General features: G+C 35.6%; 1 protein-coding gene across 3 annotated transcripts in view; it reads right to left on the reverse strand.

The window, feature by feature from the left end:
• The window catches only part of LOC150090531 (uncharacterized), a 121,276-nt gene extending 98,862 nt beyond the window's left edge, over positions 1-22,414 (reverse strand). For all 3 annotated transcript variants that reach the window (XR_016547228.1, XM_090378653.1, XM_090378645.1), the window contains exons 1-3: positions 21,955-22,414; positions 7,986-8,035; positions 3,129-3,318 (exon numbers count right to left, since the gene is read on the reverse strand). Coding sequence is in view for 2 of the 3 variants with exons in the window: in XM_090378653.1 (XP_090234779.1) it covers positions 3,129-3,318; positions 7,986-8,035; positions 21,955-22,077 (363 nt within the window). In the remaining variant the exon portion in view is untranslated. The remainder of the gene's footprint in view (positions 1-3,128; positions 3,319-7,985; positions 8,036-21,954) is intronic.
• Between the last annotated feature and the right edge of the window lie 1,187 nt (positions 22,415-23,601).

Consider the following 23,601-nt stretch of genomic DNA (forward strand, 5'->3'; position numbering starts at 1 on the left):
TTTCATCATCTAAACAGATAAAAAATTACTGATTTTATTTAATTGAAATGTACATATATATGTTCTAAGTGAAAATAAAATTCTTAAGGTATATATGCATACTTTATGATTCCCTTAAACTGAATTTATTGATTGATTGACCAACTAACAATCTTGATCATGTTGGATTTTGTTATGTTGTTGTTATTTGGTTTTTAGGAGCATTAGCAACTAAGGCCATATTGCTCCGGTGCGGTGGTCATTCCCTGACCTTTCCACATGCTCCGTATTTGGTGATGACGGGCTCGAACCCCGATCATGTTGGATAAGAAGGCTTTAAGAGGAAGCAAATATTTACACAAAATGCTAAAAAGGGATGTATATAGATGTTATAATTCTAAAAGCCATCAACACACTTTGAAAATTCTACAGATCAAGTTTTTCAAGTTGAAATTATCTTTTATTTTTAACTTTTCGTTTTCACCAAATTAAATTCACAACAAGAGATACCTTACATTTATTAACAGTATATGTCACACATGGCCATGCATTTATTTCAGTGTGTAATGACAAAGATCAAGATTTTCGATATCAGAACTATCTATATTTGTCATTCAATTTTCAGGTGAAAATCAGTAATAGCTGTTAGAAATAATCTTTTTTCTTTTGATCCATTCTAATGGCCATGTGAATTGCTGAGAGTGAAGTTAGAATTCTTGATGCTGTTTTTTTTTTTTTTTTATTACTGTATCCCTAAATTTCTGTTTCTCTTTTCTGATAGCTTATTTTAAATGATTTTTATTGATCACATTTTATTTAATATGAAAAACTTAGAAAAGAAAAACAATTTTCTGCTACTATAACTTGATAACAAGTGCCCCCCCCCCCCACATACTAGTAGTTCTGAGAATGGAATATTTAACCAAATTCTTTTCTGAAAAGGGTATATGCAAATTTAGCACTAAGACAAGTTCAGGTTACCTGTAATTAGCTTTTTACCAGTTATTGCCTATGCGAGAAAAATCAGATTGTGTTAAGCAAATTTTCTATTATGAGAGACCAATTGGGTTGCTTAGATATTAGAAGTTAAATCCTCATACTTTTTGTACATTCCATGTAAATTTAGTGTGCCTTTCAACTGCCATCTTTAGGAATTTGTCAGTTCTGGTTCCTGAAGTTTTGAGAGAATTGAAATATTAGAATACTTACAAAATAATACTGTTCAAAATTAGGTGTAAATGATTTTTTTTTTTTTTTTTCTTTCAGGTTCATTTTTCCTTCCAAAATGTTGGACTGATCCATATAAAACATTTGGTGTTTCCAGTACCTTTTGAGTCCATGTCATGAGATTCCTAATTTATTGGAATTTTAATGGTTGATCCACTAGTCTCAATACTCATCAATTTCTCATAAACAAAAGCTGCATTCTTTGCCAACTAAAATAACAACCAAGTTCTTTGTTCAATATTCGAGACCTCTCTACAAGAAAAATGTAGTGGAAAGACTGCTTCTAAACATAACTTACTTCCTGAAAATCTGATATGTCCATTAAGCAACACATTCTTCTGACCAACAGTTATTGAGGTAGTCAGAATCCTTATAAATGTCAGCTAACAGATATATACAAAACTTAGCATGATTGAGAATTCTTTGTTTTGGACTTTGAAGAAGTTGTATATGATACAAAAATGCTCCAATGTCCTTCACAACCCACAAAATGCTGGAAGAGGAAATAAGTTCCTTTGATAAGTGACATTTCCTTTTCTTTGGCAACTGTAGCATCCCTTTTCAAATATCCTGCCCATTCTGTCTTTTGTTGCCAACATGTATGGTTGTTCTTAATTTGGTGGTGATTTGCAAAATTAATTCTCAAAATTAGCCTGATGTAGCTGAATGTGTTTCAGTTGACCATATTTCAAGACCATCTGACTGCTAAATATGGTAAGACTATATATTCTTGTCAAAATAATTAATTATAAACTCCTCTGACATATTTGGTCACTCAAGAGTATAAAAAGAACATTTATTTTTTTAAATTTAACAATAACAGTCCAGTTTCCTAGTTTCTCACATAGCACTAAACTATTCAAACACATTAATTTTGGACGCTCCTGCATTATAACTCATTTACCTATGGACAAATTCTAACTTATCATTCTACCACATCTCAGTAAAAAAAATAACACAATTTCTGTACAAACAGAAAAAAACTTTTATTTTCTATCATTCAATTTCAATCATTTTCTTTCAATTATTTCAGTTACCTTCTTTTTTTGGAGAACTTAGTTCTATATATGTGTCAAAGATGAACTCAACTCTGCCATGGATCACATAGTTATATACAAATAAAGGATTAAACTATGTTTTTTTTTGGTAAGATTCAGGCTCACACTAAAGTAACTTTGCAAATCAGTTTCAGCTTTAGTCAATAAATATTCTGGCAAATTTCTTCTAATGTTCTTAATGTCCACTTACCAGATGAATATTTGAAACCTTGAATGGTAAGCTGCACCCCCCAACCTTTGTGTGAAAATATTGGCTTACACCTCATTTTTAGCTTTTAAACTAACTGTATGCCATTCAAAAGTAAAACGTGTACTCTTGGTTTAATTCTTTCAAGTGTTTGAATTTTTTCAATCACATTTCTAAACATCAATTATGTTTAGAAGTGTGGCCTTTTCTCAAAGGGAATTTTATTGATTTTAAATATTAATTTTAATTTTCATTTTTTATGCAGTGCATTCACATATATTGTCTTTACCACATTCATCAATCTGTTTGCATCTAACAATTTGACTCCCAGTGGACAGACTTTTATGAAATTTTTTTTTTTTGGGTCCTGTAAAAATATTTGCAAAACCATTCAAAATTTCATTAAAATCAAATAAATATAAATGGAAAATTTTTCCATACAATTTCGAAAAATTGTATGGAAAAAATAATATAGAAAAAAAAATCCATATATTAAATGCAGTTTTAATGCAGTATGGTTAGCTTTAGACAGTCCAAGCATGCTTCATGTATACTGTTAGGTAAGACTCGTAAATGTGGTGTCACTTGTGAATTCTAACTTTATGATAAGCACCACATCAGTAGCATATTAATAACAATGCACTAAACAGGAAACTGCAATATAAATATAAATGTACCTCTACATTTTTTACATATGGCTCATCACTCTCCTTTAGTAGTAATTTGGATTCCTGTACATCTACATTTTCATTGCTAGAACTCTTCTGTCGTTGTATTTTCACCCACTTGTAAGATTCTCTTTTTGATGGCAGAGGTATACCCAGGATCTTATATTTACACTCAATGATAAGTAACATTGCCTTCACACTAAGAAGAAAATAAAAGTATGATTTAATGCAATTTTTTTTCTTCTTTTTTTTTTTTTTTTTTTTTTTGTAACAACTACTGTATTTCTATTTCACTAAAGCTCATATAAGATACATTCACAGGAAATATTTTCAGTTAGTAATCGGAAATATTCTACCACTAAATTCTATTATGGATATTGATCAATCTTCAGTATAAACATTCAACAATGAGCTAATTCACATTAATGAAATCAAAGAAAAGGCTGCATTATACCCTAACAACACACCAGGTTTTACAAATGTGGTACTATTTTACTGCTTTGGAGAAAATGAGGTCTTTCAGTTACCAAAGATAACTAAAGTTACATGTTAAGATTTACAGAACATCCCATCTGGGAATAATCTTCAGAAAATATTGCCCTCTGGGTGAAAAAAAAATAATAATAATAATAAAAAGAAAAAATTTAAAAATCACTAGCAATGTTTAAAAATTCTATTCTATGGAAAATATATTTAATGATACATTTTTGTAACTTCCTTGTGATGCAATATGACATATTTTACATGCCCATTTATGTATCTTTACTAGTTAGTGCACCTGATCTTCACCTAGGTATTTATTATTATTTGGCCCCTATAATTTTGGAAAAAAACTTTAAAATTGCTTCTTATAGACTGTTCTGACAATTTTTCCAGTTCATAAAAGAATATAAATTATTTTCATCAATGACAATTGAACATGACAGATAAGACAGACCAAGAAAAAAAAGCAATATACAAATAAATTAAAACTAGCAATGTTCAGGAATGAACTTTGGATCTTATTAAGAATCTAGACACAAATAGGTAAACTGGCTCTTCTGGATTATATCATTTGACAAAACTCCATGACCTGCTTCAATTATTTTCAATTTTATTGTACCTTAATTATTTTTTAGATGGTTGTTTGCCTAATTATTTATTTTATTACAGTTTACTTGTCCGTATTATATCCGATTTATATTGTTTGGTATTACAGTATTGATGGAGAACTGGGAGGAAGGATGCCAGTTATGTGAATTTGCTGGTTGTACAACTTTACTTTTATAAGCAACAATGCAGTGTAATGAAATATAATGTGAAGTTACACTTCTTAACTGCACCAGTGTGAATACCACATTGTGTGGAAACTAAATAATGAGACTTCCAATAAAATAAATATAATGAAATATTTCATAATTAGCATTAATAGAGGCATATGATGCAAGAAAGCAAGCTTATACAGCATCAGCCAAAAAAAAAAAAAAAAAAACCTGCTCATTTCACCCATCCATTTGTTCCAAAAGTTTGTCCACTTCTTCCCTGAATTTATTTAAGTTCCACAACGACAGATGGTAATTTGTTCCAGCAATCTACAAGTTGTTCCCTTTGAAATAATAGCCTTGGGTTTGCACATGCTGTTCTATAAGTTTCTTCCAAGCACAGAAAGATTTCTGGAAGTCCTTTTAATATTTCAGTCATTTTTTTCTGAATGTCTTCAATGGACTGAAAATGGGTTCCCCTAAGTACACTTTACAGTTTAGAGAAGAGAAAAAAGTCTTAAGGGACCAGGTTTGGTGAGTAGGATGCATGTTCACACACAGGGATCTGTTTTGTTGGCCAGAAACTGGCAAACAAAGAGCACATTGTGTGTTGGAGCACTGTCTTCATTGAGCATTCAACCATCCTTCCACAAATCAGCTCTCTTCCTTTGAATTTTTTCATACAGCCTTGTCAGAACTTCAATGTAGTATGTTTCATTGACAGTCTGATTTCATGGGACTGAGTATTCAGTCATAATAATTTCTTTAATACAAAGAAAACAAGAAGCATGGTTTTGATTTTGACATTCTTGTTTTATTTTTTTTTGGTCTGCAGGACTGTTTTGTCTTCCATTGCATTGACAGTCTTTTAGTTTCAAGGTAGTGTTGGAACAGGGACTTGGAACTTGCCAACTTTCATTGCAAGTAATTACAGTACTCAGAAAGTTAGGATTAGCAGAGGCATATGATGGAAGAAAGCAAGCTTATACAGCATCAGCCAAAAAAATAAATAAACCTTCCCAATTCACCCATCCATTCGCTCCAAATGTTTGTCTAGTTCTGCCTTGAATTTATTTAAGCTCTCAACTTCTACAACGACAGATGGAAGTTTGTTCCAGCAATCAGTGACTCACTGCCTAAAGGTAAATTTCTGAACTTTTATTCTACAACTGTCTTTCCTCAGTTTGAATCTATGCCCCCTCAGGTTCTTAATTTGAGCAAGAGAAAGAACCCCATCAGCATTGAGCTTGCTCAACCTGTTCAAGGCCTTATACACCTCAATAAGACCACCTCGCAGGTGCCTAGTCTCCAGACACTGTAATTTGCAAAATTTAAGCCTTTCTTCATAAGAGCAACCCTTTGTTTCATTCACTAATTGCCCTTCTCTCTTCTCGTTCCAGCAGCTCTACATCTTCCTAAAATGAAGCCTCCAGACCTGTATACAGTACTCAAGGTGTAGCCTCACCATTGCCTTATACAAGAGGGTAATCACCTGCTTATCCCTGCTAGAAAAATTCCTGAATATCATTGACAAGACACCATGAGCTATACTTGCAGACTGTCTGCACTGCTCAGAAAACTTCATATCTGACTGCACAATTACCCACAGGTCCTTTTCATTATCAGACACCCTGAGTGTAGTACCACACAGCTGGTATGTTTCTCTGGGGTTACTTCTACCCATATGCAGTACTTTGCATTTGTCAATGTTAAACTTCAGTTGCCACTTCTCAGCCCATCTGCCCAAATTTTCTAGATCCTGTTTCAGTAGCACACTGCCATTACTGTCATTAATAACCATGCCAACCTTTGTATCTTCTGCAAACTTCAACATTAAGCCTGATATATCTTCATCAATATCACTGATAAATATACAAAACAACAAGCAGGCCCAACACCGAACCCTGGGGGGGGCTCCACTAATAATACTAGTCCACGAAGAGCAGCATCCATTGATTACCATTCTCTGTCTTCTCCTACTCAACCATCCTTTTATCCATTGTAGCAACTTACCCTTAATAGCATACTGCTCCAATTTGTACAGTAGTTTTCCATGCGCAACAGTGTCAAAAGCTTTCCTGAAATCCAAGTATATGATATCAAAATTATTTTTTGCATCCAGTTCCTTTGTGACTACATCATAGTACCCAATCAAATTTGTCAGACAAGACTTTCCCTTAACAAATCCCTGCTGTGTCTGAATTATTACTGCAGCCTTGTCTAGATGATCCTGCAATGCATCTTTAACCAGTGACTCCATTATTTTCCCTGGAACAGAAGTTAAACTTACTGGTCTGTAATTACTCGTGTCACACTTAGATCCCCCTTTGTGAGTTGGGGACACATTTGCACATCCTCAATCCATGGGGAATTCCTCTGAGTTCAAGGATGTTCTCATAATTATAGCTAAGGATTTGCTTACCTCCTGTGCCGCTGCCTTTAATATAACTGGATAGATCCCACCCACCCCAAATGCCTTTCTTATGTTTAACTTCAATTTCTTCTCCACTTTGCTCTCAGTTATTACAAAATCATTAAGCACCCGGTTACAATTTAATAAACTTCTGGCATTTTCCTCCTTTAATAACACCTAATATGTGAATGTAGATGCAAAATACTCATTCAGATTATCAGCTATCTGAACAGGATCATCAACAGTCGCACCATTCATATCAAGCGGGCCAATATGATTCATCCCCTTCCTTCTAGAGTTTATATAAATAAAGAAGTCCTTGCTGTTTTTCTTAGCATCCTTTGCCAAAGATTTCTTGTAATCTGCCTCTGCTTGCCTAACCCCCTTTGTGACTTGATTACAGACTAGCTTATATCTGTCACCACAGGCTTCTGTGTCACCTGATAATTTATATGGATCCCATGCATTTTTCTTCTCTGCCATGAGTCTCATTAGTTCATCTGACATCCATTTAGGCCTAAACCTTGAACAATATTTCTTAATCGGTATGAAAAGCCTAGTAGCTTCCACAATTAGTTCCTTGAATGCCTCCCATATCGAATTTACTGTTGTTGACATCATTAATATTTTTAATAATTTACTGCTTAATTCAATCTCTTTGCTAGTGGGTAGATTGATGGTGCAACTATCCTTTTTTTTTTTAATACATTATATGATTTTTAAAATGTGGCAGTTCTGTAAACTTTCTGGATGAATTGATAGCTGGGCTTTTACTGTACTACTTTTATTATTTTTTTGTTATTCTGTTTGGTAATTATAATAACAGCAATAATAATATATTGACTATTGTCTTAAGGAGAAACTCTCCTCAAGAATTATTTCATCCAATGTTTATACAGTTTGCTTAAAAATCTTTGTATAAAAAAGCATTACTGTTGTGATGTAGATAATTTAGTATGTTATGACATATTTCTATCAAAGAAAATTAAAGAAAAAATAAAAAAAATCAAAGCAGCAATCCTGCATGCTTCTCATCAAAATAGATGAGACAGAGCTGAAAGTTTGTCTGGGGAAAAAAAAAAAGTCTTTTTTAGTGGCATTACTTTCTCAACTTGTGAAACTATTGGTCTTTATCAGGCAAACTGTCACATTTGCTTCATAAATTTTTATAAAATGTTCTGATTAAACTTATAAATTACAAAACAAGCTCACCTGAAAGCACAAACTGTCGCCATAATAGCCATGCCTTCTACTAAACCAGCCTGAAATACAGAAAATATAATAATTGAATTAAATGTACCCAAATGATTTAAAAGAAAATGGTTAAGTAACAAAATGAATTTGGTATAATTTCTTTCAGTTTTCACATTTGTGCATCCACTGCTCTAATACTCCTTTTCTATGACTTCTTAATTTAGAATCGAAATTAAGAAATCATCGACATCTAAATTCTAAATTAAGAGATTTTTAATTTAGAATCTCTTTTTCAGTGTCATCCTGCAATTATTTTTCCCTTCATCTGCTTCATCCTACAGTTCAAATTCCATCAAATTCATTTGCTATTTTTATGACTTTCCATGACTATTTGCCAACTTTCTCCATTCAAATTTCCTTAAGAGTGAAATCATTTTCCTTGGTGACTAAATATATTTTCGTAACTCCAGCTACCTTCTGTTTTACAAATGTACTGACCCAGCCAGTAGCATACCAAGGGTTTTTATATCAGCTGATTACTTCATAAAACTTCTTCATTTGCATACTACAATATAGGAAAATTCCAATTCAACTGTCTTTGAGATATCTCAAATCATAACTATGAAATTATCTCTTTTCCAATTGGGTCTCTCATTAAATGATCATCCTCAGCCTTATATTATTTGCCATTAAAAATAATATCAAAAAATACCAATATATGCACAAAAAAAAAAAAAACTAGGCTCTTTTGATCCCATGTGCATTTATCTTTTTAGCTGCTGCTAACGCTACACAAATTAAATTATTCAACCATGGAACACTGTTCCATCTATTGAAGTGTCGTAAATGTCTCAAAGTCCTTGATTATTGTTTTTATTTATATAGCACATTAGCATCCAAGGACATATTGCACTGCATATTATGTCTGTACAAGTGTGTTCACAGACTGAAAAATCTAGACTGATTCAATAGTCCCTCCAACTAAGATTAGCTAACCACAGTCCAAAATGAAGAGGCCGTTAAGAATTCATTCAGTCTCTAACAGGAGACTGAATGAATACCCAAACATCTCCAAATGAGTGAAAGTGGTGAAAATGCCATAAAGGACAAAGAATCAACTGTATCCTAAACAGAAAAACCAGGTTAATCAATGACCTCTGTATCTCACTCCTCAACACAAGATGCTTAATTTATGCTTGTACCCTTTCTACAGATATTCCTTCGGGCACTTTCTTCTGAATTGGCATTTATAATTATGCCTCTTTCTTCTAAATAAGGTGATTTATATCAACTAGTCAGAATCTGTTTAGGGTTCAGGTCCAAAATTCCCAAATTAACTTTTCTTCTTAAAATTATGATCTAAACAGAAATTCAAGCCTAATATAAACAAATTAGTATTAATAGTGGCAAAAGATGCAAGAAAGCAAGCTTATAGGGCAGCATTTCCAAAACTGGGGTCCACAGACCCCTGGGCATCCGTACACTAGTTAGAGGGGATCCACGAAATAGACCCTCTAGAACTGGTCAAATTATTTGTTCTATGAATAGCAAATTGATCATAAATAAAGTTATTATTATATATTTATATAAAAATAAGATATAACATACATACACACATACATACACACATAGAGAAACATATGCATATATATATATATATATATATATAGAGGTCCAAAAACTTTTTTTTTTTTTTTTTTTGATTTTTGAAGGAGTCCATAGATTTTAAGTAGAGTTTGAGAACCACTGTTATAGGGCATCAGTCAGAAAAAAAACACATCACCCATCCACCCACTCCAAAAAAACAATTTTACACATCCATTCCCTCTAAACGTTTGTCCAGTTCCTCCCTGAATTTATATTTAAGCTATCAACTTCCACAACAAAGATGGAAGTTTGTTCCAGCAATTAATCACCTGCTGGCTAAAGGCAAATTTCTGCACATCTATTCTACAACTGTCTTTCCTCAATTTGAATTTATGCCCCCTCAGGTTTGTACTCTGAGCAAGAGGAAGAATCCAATCAGAATTCAGCATACTCAACCCATTCAAGGCCTTATACACCTCAATCAGATCACCACACAGGTGCCTAATCCAGGGCCATTTTAAGAACTCTTGGCCCTGCCCAGCAAATTTCCAAATGTGGCCCCTATTCAGTTTAAATTTTGTTTTAATTTTTTTCTGGGTCTCTCTTAGTCACATTCCTAACCCTATGTATTAAAAGAGCTACTGGAAACTATGCTCCTTCACCACATCAAGGTGGAAACCCATCAATGGAGTTTTTTCTTTCTTTTTTTTTTTTTTAATTTTTTCTTTGAAGTTGAAGGACAATCATTACTGTCGGTTGTGGTAACTGAATCCAATCCTGTTTTAGTAAAGAAGGTTGTAACTTTTGGAAGCTGTTTAATCATTTCTTCTTGATGCTTTGCCTTTTTTCTTTTTGCAGCACCGCTTTCGAAAATCCATTTCATTTTAAAATGTTATCTGATATAAATGACCAACAGGATATAAAATACTATATTGGTGAAGACTGACGGGTTATTATATGACAAATAATAGAACCAGTATGGTGGGCAACTTCAATAATGCTGACAATGATGCGGCAAATCTATATAATACAATTCACCAAGCAATAAATTTTTCAACTGGCAGCGGACCTATAAGGCATCCGTGACGTCACTTTGCATGCAAGAAGCTTTACACGGAGCATAGTTGACACTTAAAAATTACATAATATATATATATATAATATATAATTATATATATTATTAATTTATAATCATAAGCAAGAATTAAATTTGTTAATTATTTTTCTAAATATTAATATTTTCGGCACTTTAAACTATTTAAAGAAAGCCAAAAATATTATTTGTGTATCATTATGTTCCATGTTTGCAGTAACATATAGGACAGAGGGTCTTTTAAAAATTATTTAAGATCAACAAGTGAGGCCCCCAGTAGGCCAAGACCCCTGGCATCTGCCGGGTGCAGGCCTAGTATCTGGCGCCTCCGTAGCCAGGTGGGAAGGAACAGCAGTGCGTAGCACACGCTTCTTGATTAGACCGGGGTTCGAGCCCGTCACCACCAAATACAGAGGATGCGGAAAGGTCAAGGAATGACCACCGCATATCCCGGAGCAATATGGCCTTAGTTGCTAATGCTCCTAAAAACCAAAATAACATAACAGGCCTAGTATCTAGGGCTTACAATACCAGTCAAAATCTTAATACTGGTATTTCGGTATTTTTAATTTATGAAACCGGGATACCGGTATTCCAAAAACAAACGTTTTTCTCAATAAATTTTGATGACAGTTGGGTGCAATAAAGTAAGGAAAAAACAAGTACTGTAATTACTTGAATTTAAGTTAAATAAACATTTATTGCAATAATAAATATTCTGAAAAAAATCATTAAAAATACAGTTATTCTAAAAACAAAATAATACATATTGTTACTGCAAGTTTAGTTATGTTTAAGCATCCACACTACCTGTCTGAATAAAGTGAGCTCTTAAGAAACTTAAGCAATCAATAGTATGATCGTTTAAAATAGATCTAATTTTGGTACATATTTGATTAGTGGCAGAAAACGCCCTTTCGGATTCTATTCTGGTACTAATGTACTGAGATAATCGTAGATGATCTTAGTCCATATTTTCTAAGCTTTGAACTTTTTTAGCAAAAATAGTTAAAAGTATTTCGTTAATTTCCAACTCAAGTTCATCTTTTAAAATCTCATTGCAGCCAGCCAATTTCTTATTTTGGAAAGAATTTGCAGAACACTGATGTTCTGTTCCATGTTGGTCTTCCGTGGTTGAATTATGTTCATCATTTTCTGAAGGAGAAAGACATTTTATTCAGTGAAGTATAATTTTCACTATAGTATCTTTACTGAATCTGGGACAGAGAAAAGAGTAAGGATAAGGATTAAAAAGAGAGCAAAGAGTGCAGTATATAAATGCAAAGAAGAGAAGGACAAATCAGATCAGATGCATATGTAGTTGCATGGGATAGTATCAGATACCCCAACTGATGTTGCAGATGAACTCGACAGTTACTTTGCATTGATATTTACAGAAGAAAAACCTTCACGTCAATGAGAAATTATAGAAGTGAAGTTGAAAAAAATTTAATTAATGTTGAAATTTCACATGTTGATTTAATGAGAAAACTTTCACACCCACAGGTGAGTAAGGCTCCTGTGGTTGATGGCATATACCCTATAATCTTAAAGGAGGCAGCAAGTGAGTGCATTGAACCATTAAGGCTAGTTAGTTATGAGATAATCACTGGACTCAGGAGTGATTCCATTGGATTGGAAAAGTGCCAATGTGTCTCCAATACATAAGGGTGATTCTAAGAGTGAAGTGGGAAATTACCAGCCAGTTAGTCTAACTTCAGTACTAGGGAAAATCATGGAGAAAATGATCAAAGTTGGAATTCAGGATCATATAGATGGAAATGGAATTCTGTAGAATGCACAGCATGGTTTTGTAAAGGGAAAATAATGTTTAAAAAATATGGTTAGCCATTTTGACAGGTCACTCGTGAGCTGGATTTAGAGAATAATTTCGACATTGTTTATTTAGATGTCAGCAAAGCATTTGACTCAGTCCCACATGAGCAGTTACTTTATAAGTTGGAGTAGGCTGGAATCATAGGGAAAATCCTTATAAGGATAGCACGATGGCTTGAGGACACCAGGCAGGGGGTTGTGATAAATGGTTATTCTTAAGATTGGGTTAATGTAAGAAGCGGGGTTCCCCAAGAATCAGCATTGAGAATCCTGTTGTTTTTGATTATGTTTTTGAACTTAAGCCTCTCTTGGTAAGAGGATCCCTTCATTCCCCTCACCAATCTTGTTGCCCTTCTCTAGATTTACTTGAGCGTGTACAGAGAAGGGCAACAAGATTGGTGAAGGGAATGAAGGGATCCTCTTACCAAGAGAGGCTTAAGTTCTGCAAATTGCAGTGGCTGGAGACTAGGCACCTGCGCGGTGATCTGATTGAGGTATATAAGGCCTTGAATGGGTTGAGCATGCTGAATTCTGATGGGATCCTTCCACTTGTTCAGATTACGAACCTAAGGGGGCATAAATTCAAATTAAGAAAAGACAGATGTAGATTAGATGTGCAGAAATTTGCCTTTAGCCAGCAGGTGGTTAATTGCTGGAACAAACTTCCATCTGTAGTTGTGGAAGTTGATAGGTTGAATAAATTTAAGGAGGAACTGGACAGGCATTTGGGGGGAATGGTGTGATTTTTTTTTTTTTTGGCTGATGCTGCATAAGCTCATACACTTGCTTTCTTGCATCAAATGCCACTACTACTACTACTATTACATTTTTGAAGGGATGTAGGGTGTGTGATGTGTAAACTTGCAGATGATGTAAAGATCAGTAGAGTAATTAATGATTGCCGCCAAGCAGAGCGCTGCTTGGATCACCGCCAAGCACTGCTTCTACAGAGCAGTGGGTCTAAAAATATTGGTTGCCAGGAGACAAAGGAGGCCCACCCTTTAATAAAAATGATTTTATTAAATTTTTTTTATTAAAATAATAATACAACGTATATTTTAGTTGCATACAGTAATAATATTGGAAATTCTATTATATTTTCAAGCTACTAAAAGGTCATCAACATTTTTAACATATTGTCTAATGTTATTGCAAGGGGGCCCACTTGCCATTGGGCAAGCTGACACCCTGACCAGTCCGCCACTGCTTCAGAGTGACCAAGACAGACTTCAGGGATGGTCAGAAAAGTGGCAGCTATATGCTTTAATTCAGCAAAATGCAAGGTCTTACACATGGGGAACAGCAACCTCAAAATAACTTGTCCACTTGGTGGAGTTGAACCAAAATCAGTAGTAGAGGAACGGGACTTGGGAGTTACGATACAGTCAGACATGAAGTTATCCGAGAATTGTGGACAGGTTGCAATGTTGCATGTTACCCTATCGATGATTTATCGAACATTTGCTAGTAGAGATAACGATGTCATAATCATATAAAGTGATTTTATAACCTTTATGTGATTAAAGTATAAACTATTTTTTTAAAAAAATAGTACCGCAAAAACTGGCATTTTTGTATCAATACTGGTATTTGAATACCAGAAAAAAATTACCAGGATCCCGGTATTGTAAGCCCTACTAGTGTTAGGCCTTAAGTTCTGCAATTTGCAGAACTTAAGGCCTTTCTTCGTAAGAGGACCCCTTTGTTCCCCTCACCAATCTTGTTGCCCTTCTCTGTACACACTCAGCAACTCTACATCCATCCTAAACTGAGACCTCCAGACCTGTATGCAGTACTCAAAGCATGGCCTGACCATTGCCTTATACAAAAGGATAATCACCACTTTTTCCCTACTAGCAAAATTCATGTATGTCATTGACAATATCCCATGACCTGCTCTGGCAGCCTGTCTGCATTGCTCAGAAAACTTCATATCTGACTGCACAATTACTCTCGGATCTTTTTCATTTTCTACTACTCTACGTGTAGTACCAGACAGTTGGTACATTTCTCTGGGGTTATTCTACTCCTACGTTACTTTGCATTTGTCAATGTTAAATTTCAGTTGCCACTTCTCAGCCCATCTGCCCAAATTTTCTAGATCATGTTGCAGTAGCACACTGATATTACTATCATTAATAACTCTGCCAACCTTTGTATCACTGCAAACTTCGACATTAAGCCTGACATATCTTCATCAATATCATTGATAAATATACGAAACGACAGTGGGCCCAACCATGAACCCTGGGGGGGACTCCACTAATAACATTAGTCCACGAAAAGCAGCATCCATTGATTACCACTCTGTCTTCTACTCAACCGCCCTTTTATCCATTGTAGCAACTTACCCTTAATGCCATACCACTCCAATTTGTACAGTAGTCTTCCATGTGCAACAGTATCAAAAGCTTTCCTGAAATCCAAGTATATGATATCGAAATTATTTTTTTCCTCCAGTTCTTTTGTAACCACATCATAGGGTCCAATCAAATGTATCAGACAAGACTTTCCCTTAGCAAACCTATGATGTATCTGAACTATAATTGCAGTCTTCTCTAGATGATCCTGCAGTGCTTCTTTAACTAGTGACTCCATTATTTTCCTTGGAATGGAAATTAAACTAACTGGTCTGTAATTACTTGTGTCACCCTTAGATCCCCCTTTGTGAATTGGGGATACATTTGCACAGCTCCTGCCCATGGGGACTTGCCCCAAGTCCAAGGATGCTCTCATAATTATGGCTAAGGGTTTGCTTACTTCCTTTGATATAACTGGATAGATCTTATCCACCCCAGGTATCTTTCTTATGTTTAACTTCAACAATTTCTCCTCTACTTTGCTCTCAGTTATCACAAAATCATTAAGAACCCTGTTAGTTTGATAAACTTCTGGCATTTTCCTCCTTTAATAACTCCTCATGTGTAAATGTAGATGCAAAATACTCATTCAGATTATCAGCTTTCTGAACAGGATTATCAACAGTCGAACTATTCATATCAAGTGGACGAATCTGATTCATCTCCTTCCTTCTAGAGTTTATATAAGTAAAGAAATCCTTGATGTTTTTCTTAGCATACTTTGCCAAAGATTTCTCGTAATCTGCCTTCACTTGCCTAACCTCCTTCTGTGACTTGATTACAGACTAGCTTATATCTGTCACCAGAGGCTTCTGTGTCACCTGATAATTTATATGCATCCCATGCATTTTTCTTCTCTGCCATGAGTCTCATTAGTTCATCTGACATCCATTTAGGCCTAAACCTTGAACAATATTTTTTAATTGGTATGAAAAGCCTAGTAGCTTCCACAATTAGTTCCTTGAATGCTTCCCACTTAGAATTTGCTGTTGATGGCATCATCAAAATATAAGTGGGAAGCATTCAAGGAACTAATCGTGGAAGTTAGTCTAATTCTTCCTTGAATTTATTCAAACTACCCACTTCCACAACAACAGATGGAAGTTTGTTTCAACAATCAACCACCCGCTTGCTGAAAGCAAACTTCCACACATTCATCTTACAACCAACTATGGATGAATAGTTTAAACAATAAAAACTCAAGGCAGGTTGTGTTTCTTTTATTTTCCTATAATTGACTGAAAGAAACAACCTGCCACCTGCTAGAGTGAATTGTTTCAATAAGTGCAGCTTTTACTGAGAAATACAGAATACAGGTTTATTAAATTCCTTTGATAGGAAGCCAGATAAAAAATTAGTTTGTTATTTGTTATTTGGTTTTTAGGCGCATTAGCAACTAAGGCCATATTACTCCAGGAATTAAGAAATAAGTTATAATAAACATACATCAATAGCTTTCGGGCACAGATTGCCCTCCTTCAGTCAAAAAACATTGCTACAAAATAAATAATAAAGAATGCGAAGTGAACTGCATGTGCAGGTGCTGACAACAATTAGCAGATGGAAGTAGAGGCTTGTGGCTGTAACTGCATCCATTTCATAGTGGATTATATTAGGGGCACCATCCTACATCCCCCCCCCCTCCTGCTTTAATAGTACACCTGATCTTTCTGGGTATGATCAGGTGTGCTATTAAAGCAGGAGAATTTCTTAGAGTCAGTTATAACAGAAAGTTGTTAAGTCCTGTTTTGTGAGATGATTCCAGTGTATAAGATGTTAATTTGTTGTGTTGTTAGCAATTAGCATTAGTAGAGGCATATGATGCAAGAAAGCAAGCATATGCAGCATCAACCAAAAAACAAAAAAGAAAAAACACGCTCTCATTTCACCCCTCCATTCTTTCCAAGTACCTGTCCAACTCAGCCTTAAATTTAATTAGGCTATCAACTTCCACAACAAAGGATGGAAGTCTGTTCCCTCAATCAACTACCCATTGGCTAAAGGCAAACTTCCGCACATCTATCCTACATCTGTCTTTCCTCAATTTGAATTTATGCCCTCTCAAATGATTATTCTGAGCAAGAGGAAGAATTCCATCAACATTGAGCATGCTCAATTCAAAGCTTTATACACCTCAATCAGATCACCTTGCAGGTGCCTAGTCTCTAGACACTGTAATTTGCAAAACTTAAGCCTTTCTTCATAAGAGCAACCCTTTGTTCCATTCACTGATCTTGTTGCCCTTCTCTCTACTCATTCCAACAGCTCTACATCCTTCTTAAAACGAGGCCTCCAGACGTATACAGTACTCATGGTGTGGACTGACCATTGCCTTATATAAGGAGATAATCACCTCCTTATCCCTGCTAGAAAAATTCCTGTATATCATTGACAAGACACTATGAGCTACTCTTGCAGACTGTCTGCACTGCTCAGAAAACTTCATATCTGCCTGCACAATTACTCCCAGGTCCTTTTCATTCTCTACCACTGTCAGTGTAGTACCACAGAGTTAATACGTCACTCTGGGATTGCTGCCTCCCATATGTAGTACTTTACATTTGTCAATGTTAAACTTCATTTGCCACCTCTCAGCCCATCTGCTTAACTTTTGTAGATCCTGTTGCAGCAGAAACATACTGTCATTAGTGTCCTTAACAACCCTGCCAACCTTTGTATCATCTGCAAACTTGGACATTAAACTTGATATCCCATCATCAATATCATTTATAAATACAGAAAACAACAATGGACCCAATACTTAACCCTGAGGGACTCCACTAATAATATTAGTCCACGATGAGCAGTGTCCATTGATTACCACTCTCTGTCTTCTCCCCCTCAACCATCCCTTTATCCATAGCAGCAATTTTCCACCAATGCCACACTGCTCCAATTTGTGCAGCAGTCTTTCATGTGCAACAGTATCAAAAGCCTTTCTAAGATCCAAATATATAATATCAAAGTTATTCCCTGCATCCAGTTCCTTTGTGACCACATTATAGTATCCAATCAAATTGGTCAGGCAAGACATTCCCTTAACAAAACCAGGCTGTGTCCGAGCTATAACTGAAGTCTTGTCTAGGTGATTCTGCAGTGCTTCTTTTAACCAGTGCCTCCATTAATTTTTCTGGAACAGATGTTAAACTAACCGGTCAATAATTACTTGTGTTGCCCTTTGATCCTCCTTCGTGAATTGGGGTCACATTTGCGCATCTTTGGACATATGGGTACCTCCCCTGAGTCCAAAGAAGCTCTCATAATTATGGCTAAGGGTTTGCTGCCACCTTTAATATAACTGGACAGTTCCAGTCCACCCCGGGTGCCTTTTTTATGTTTAACTTCAACAATTTCTCCTCCACTTTACTCTCAGTTATTACAAAATCATCTAGCTCACTGCCAGGGTTCAACTTGCCTCTGGCATTCGCCTCCCTGAATAACTCCTCATGGGTTAATGTATATGCAAAATACTCATTTAGTTTGTTAGCCACCTGAGCAGGATCATCAACAGCTGAACCATCAATGTCCAGTGGACCAATCTGATTCATCCCTTTCCTACTAGAGTTTACATAGGTAAAGAACTCTTTTCTGTTTTTCTTTGCATCCTTTGCCAAGGATTTCTCATAATCTCTGTGTCTTGGTTACACACCAGCTTATATCTATCATAGGCTTCCATGTCACCCATTAATTTATATGTATCCCATGCATTTTTCTTCTCTGCCACATGTCTCATTAGTTCTTCTGACATCCATTTAGGCATAAACCTTGAACAATACTTCTTAGTTGGTATGTAGAGCCTAGTAGCTTCCAAGATAAATTCTTTGAATGCTTCCCATTTTGAATTTGCTGTTGATAACATCATCAGTTGGTCCCACCGTATAGAATTTAAATACTGTCTCAGACCACCGTAGTCACCTTTACAAAAGCAAAAACCCTTCCTTTACCCCTGATGGTAGTTACCTCTTTGAGTAAATCCCACTTCAGCACACTGTGATCACTGCCACCTAGTGGTTCCTTTATCTGCAGATTCTTAATGCATGAAGAATCACTACTGATAATCAGATCAAGAGTATTGCTCCCTCTTGTTGCCTCACGAACATGCTGATGTAGAAAACAATCATCCAATAAATCCACAAAAGCTCTGCTAGTGTGTGAGTGACCAGCCCCCAAATTCCAGTCAATATCTGGGAAATTAAAATCTCCCATTATAAGACTCTCTGATTTACTGGCCCACTATTTCCCTGTACAGTTTCTTATTATACTCATCAGAGTCTTTAGGCCTATAGCACACTCCTACTCTTAATTTTGATCTCCCAATGCTTATGTCACACCAAACTGACTCGACACTGCACTGTCCAGCAATGTCAACTGGCTTCACTTCCTTGGATTTGAAGTTTCTTATGTGTTTCTTAACTAATAGTATAACCCCTCCTCCCTTCCTGTACACATTATACTCCCCAAATTCCAGTTCTGCATTCCTTATATCTATGTGACACGACGTCTCTGATATGCCAACAATATCTGCCTTTGATGTTCTGAGCAATACCTCAAATTCATCAAATTTATTTACCAAACTCCTAGCATTGGTGTACATGCAGGTATATATGCACCTGTTCCTATTCTTAGCTACCCTAACACAACTCATGTGTTTACTTGTACTGCAATAACTCCCAGCAGTCTCTGAAATACCCTGCATCTTGTTTTCCAGGCTGCTGCTCATTCCAATAGAAGCAGTGCAAGAATCATTTTCACCTCTGCCAGTGGCTACTGTTAATATATTAGTCCTTATATCCCCCACAAGCTAGCAGTTTTCCGACCCACCTAACACTGCCTCGATAGCATCAGCAAATATTCTTGCACCCTTTTTATTTAAGTGTATCCCATCCCTGTAGAAGCAGTCTCTCCTGTTAACAAGTACACACCAGGCTGGAAAAAATTCTACCCCTTGAGTCTTGCACAATCTTTCCAGGGCCGAATTGATCGACAAGGCTCTCGTCATATACTCCCTCCTATCGTGTCTGGGCAGAATTGCAGACACTTTCAATTTAAACCCTAATTCATGGCTTTTTTTTCAACAGTGACCTATACTTGTTAAGTAATTCTGCCGGTCTACTACTCTTAATATCATTAGTACCAACGTGTAAAACAATATTATCCTTTGTGTCCTTAAAAGATGATATTCGCTCTACAACATCATCAACCTTTGTCCCTGGCAGACATACCCTGGTCCTGTTCCACCTATCTTTTTTACAAAGCATGTTCCCCGTTTCCCTGACAATAGAGTCACCAACAACTACTAGTTCCTGTTGGACCAGCGCATTCTGCCTTGAGGGTTGCCGCTGTGTTGCATGATGATCAAGTGCAAGCTCTGGCGTTGATGTGGGCAGCTGAGAGCTTAATGGGACCCTCAATTTAGATCCTTCGAGGGTATCCACCCTGTCCTTCAAGCTCTCATATAGGCCCATAACAACGCTGAGTTGTCGCCTCATTTCCTCACACTCCTTACATTGCACGCATACAAAGACATCCCCCTTGGCAATATCATGTCCCGTACCTGATTGCTCCACAAACATCAAGCAAGCAGTGAATTTTAAAAGGCTGTGATTCAGAGGGCAACTGCTCCCCTCAGTTCTCCCTTGATCCACAGCACTCCATTTAGCTTGAGCCTTTTGCTTTGCTGCTCTGGTCTGAGTCATGATTCCGATTCAATTTCAATTTCAGTTGTGAGGCTGCAAGAAGAGGAAATCGTTGAAACATTTTTTTAATGGATGAGCCGATGGTCTGGATGAAATAAGAATGTGGACCCTAGGTTGCCAACCACTTATATTGTATAGTAGAAGGAACCAGTTTGAACCCTTGCCTTAAATACAGCCTTTCTAGCTTTTTTTTTTTTTTTTGATGGCTATAGTTTATTTTTTTTCAGTGAATTTAGTCACAGAATTTCAGGAAAGATTAAAGTAACTGCAATTTTTGCAGTTTTAATTGAATAGTATTATTTAAAACTAGTACAATCTGTAAAATATTCATGGAAGAAGGTCATTACTATAATTTTTATACTTGAAAGTATCTTTACAAAACCAAAGTCCTATTTTTTAGGAGAGGGGAAAAGGATTAAAACATATACACATGCATACAGTAGAATAAAATGCAGATATGTACTATGCTGTTACCATGTTTCACCTAAAAATTAAAAAAGGCCAAAAAATATATAATTTTCAGTTTTTATAAAATTTTAATATAATAAAATATAAAATTTTATTATTATTATTTTTTTTTACAAAGCGAAGTCAAGACTTCTTGACTCAAACATGGAACTAAAACTACAGATTTGGCATTCTAGAATAAATGGGTAAAACTCTAGTTTCAGCCCCTATGTTAGCATTATTATGATTCATAATAATGCAACTGAAATATCAGTTAGTGAAACTGATATTTGTAAATAGTAGTTATTATTATTTATATGTTAAACAAAAGAATAGAAGACTCACAGAAATGTTCATATATGTTAAAAATATTTATTTTGAGTTACTGTCGCCCACATGCCAAAATTATCTCCTGGTATACATCTTTTTTGCCCAAAAAAAAAGTCTGCTGCTGTACTACTAAAATATTATTATTATTACTTAGTGACATGGTGCAAGGAAGCCTGAGGCTTATGCTGCACCAGCCAAAAAAAATTCCGGAGTTACCCTGAGTGAGAGAGAGAGAGAAGTTGAAGGGAATCACCAAGAAAGAGAAGAATGATGATATCCAGCTCAGGACCCTGGGTGTGCCAAGCCCATACTCACCAGATGTGAGCCCCTTAAACATTTAAACAACTTTTGGGGTGGGGGACGGAAGTTGCCATTACACACAAAAAAAAAAAAAAAAAAACGGGATGTTTCTACAAATTTTAATATTTTATGTCTCAGACATGTAAGCAGGGCTACAGTTAGGCGTGTGCAACTGATGCTATTGTGAGGTTCTACACGTTCACGGAGGCTTCAAGAACACTGTTACGCAAACATATAATTCAAAGATCAAGAAAAATATATCAAAACAGAAAAAAATTATAATCCGGAATTTTATCAGCAGTTTTTATAATATCTAATATTGGACGCAGATATCTTACCTCTTTAAAAGCATACGGAAGACCTAAGATTCCTGCACCAATAAAGGAGGTAACAATATTAGCAATAACACGTACTGAATGCGGGATGTCAAATTGAATAAAAGAAAATACTTTAATGAACATTTCGACGATTGGCACATGTACGGTAAATGAAGATCACAACTTTTAATCAATATTTTAAAAAAATGCTTCTTAACGTTCGCAATAGCACCATACGGAAGCTATTTACTCAACTAACTGACATCATCAGTTAGCTGCACAGTTTCCAAACACATGGAATACGTGTCTACAGTTCTTTGATGCATCTCCAGATTAGCAATCAACATCCCTTCCGCTAGATGGGATAGCCAGATGTGGCGTGTGTAAAGTACAAGTAAAAGCTTCCTCTGTTGTCAAGGTTATCAAAAGACGACGTCTACACATAACTATACAATAGAGTATATATCGTATTTACTTTCACGCCACGTGGGAACTCAGGGCTGTTTTCACCAGTACCTCATAATGATCACTATAGACATCAGCAGAATCAAATAATTTTTTTTTGTTAATTTTTGATTTTTTTTAGAAATGGTTCTAAAATCTGCAATTTTGTTTTTGTCTTAATCAAATAAAAATCGAAGCTTTAGAAGCAACACACATTTCAAATCCAAATGCTTCGTTAATAAATAGAAAGCCAGAGGGCAGGACAGCAACACACCTGTGATAGAAATTAAAATTTTCTAGCATAGGAATAAAGAGAATTGCTGAAGCAAATATAGATTGCATATTGTACATTGGTTTGATACGAATGTATAAGAAACCCAGGGGTCGAAGTGAAAAATGGGAGTGCACTTAAATACATTCTGAAGGATGACGAAACTTTCATGCAAAAACGAAAATCATGCAAAGTTTCACACGAGAAGGAATTCACGTAGGCAGAATTAAACATTGATACAGTTGTTCCTCCACTCAGAGCCGTCTTTTGGTGTTCGTAGGCCCTAGTACCCTTCATTCGGGGGCCACATACACTATGTCAAACATATTAAAATACCCCTGCGTTAAATATAATTGTTTAATTTTAAAGAAATTCAAAAGCGTTTCTATAAATTTGGCATTCTATGCGCGGTAGCACAGTGGTATCATCACCGTTTTCCCCACACCGGGTGGAAAAGGCCCGGGTTCGAAAGCGAGGAACTTTAATGGGCTTTTTTCACTCTGTGGCAGAGATAGTCGGTCTCAGGCGTAGATAGCAAAGTTTTTTCCCCAGGCATCTTGGGTTTTTCGTCCAGCAAAACAGGCAAATCGACCATAGCACACACGCAATATACGGATATAATACACAATTCACTGCTGATAAATTTAATTATTCGGATGGCCTAAAATTAATAGTTTTTTTTTAATATAAATTTAGCATTGAAGTTATTTATATAACGCTTATTTCAATACTAACTTATTCGTAAAGTGAACTATGATGGAGTTGTTAATGATTTTGCTAAGAGAAAAAGCCAAAGAAAGAGTTTATCTTACAATTCTGTATTTAAAAACTAGTTTGTAGAATTTTATCGTTGGAATCGAATCATTGATTTCTATTTGAATTACATATTTTTTGGGCTCCTCTTTTTTTTTCTTTTTTTTTTTTTCGTAGGTATTACGTACTTCCTAAAGCTC

The sequence above is a fragment of the Mastigoproctus giganteus genome, chromosome 1 (assembly GCF_048544385.1).
Source record: "Mastigoproctus giganteus isolate SK-2022 chromosome 1, ASM4854438v1, whole genome shotgun sequence".
Taxonomy (NCBI): Eukaryota; Metazoa; Arthropoda; class Arachnida; order Uropygi; family Thelyphonidae; genus Mastigoproctus; species Mastigoproctus giganteus.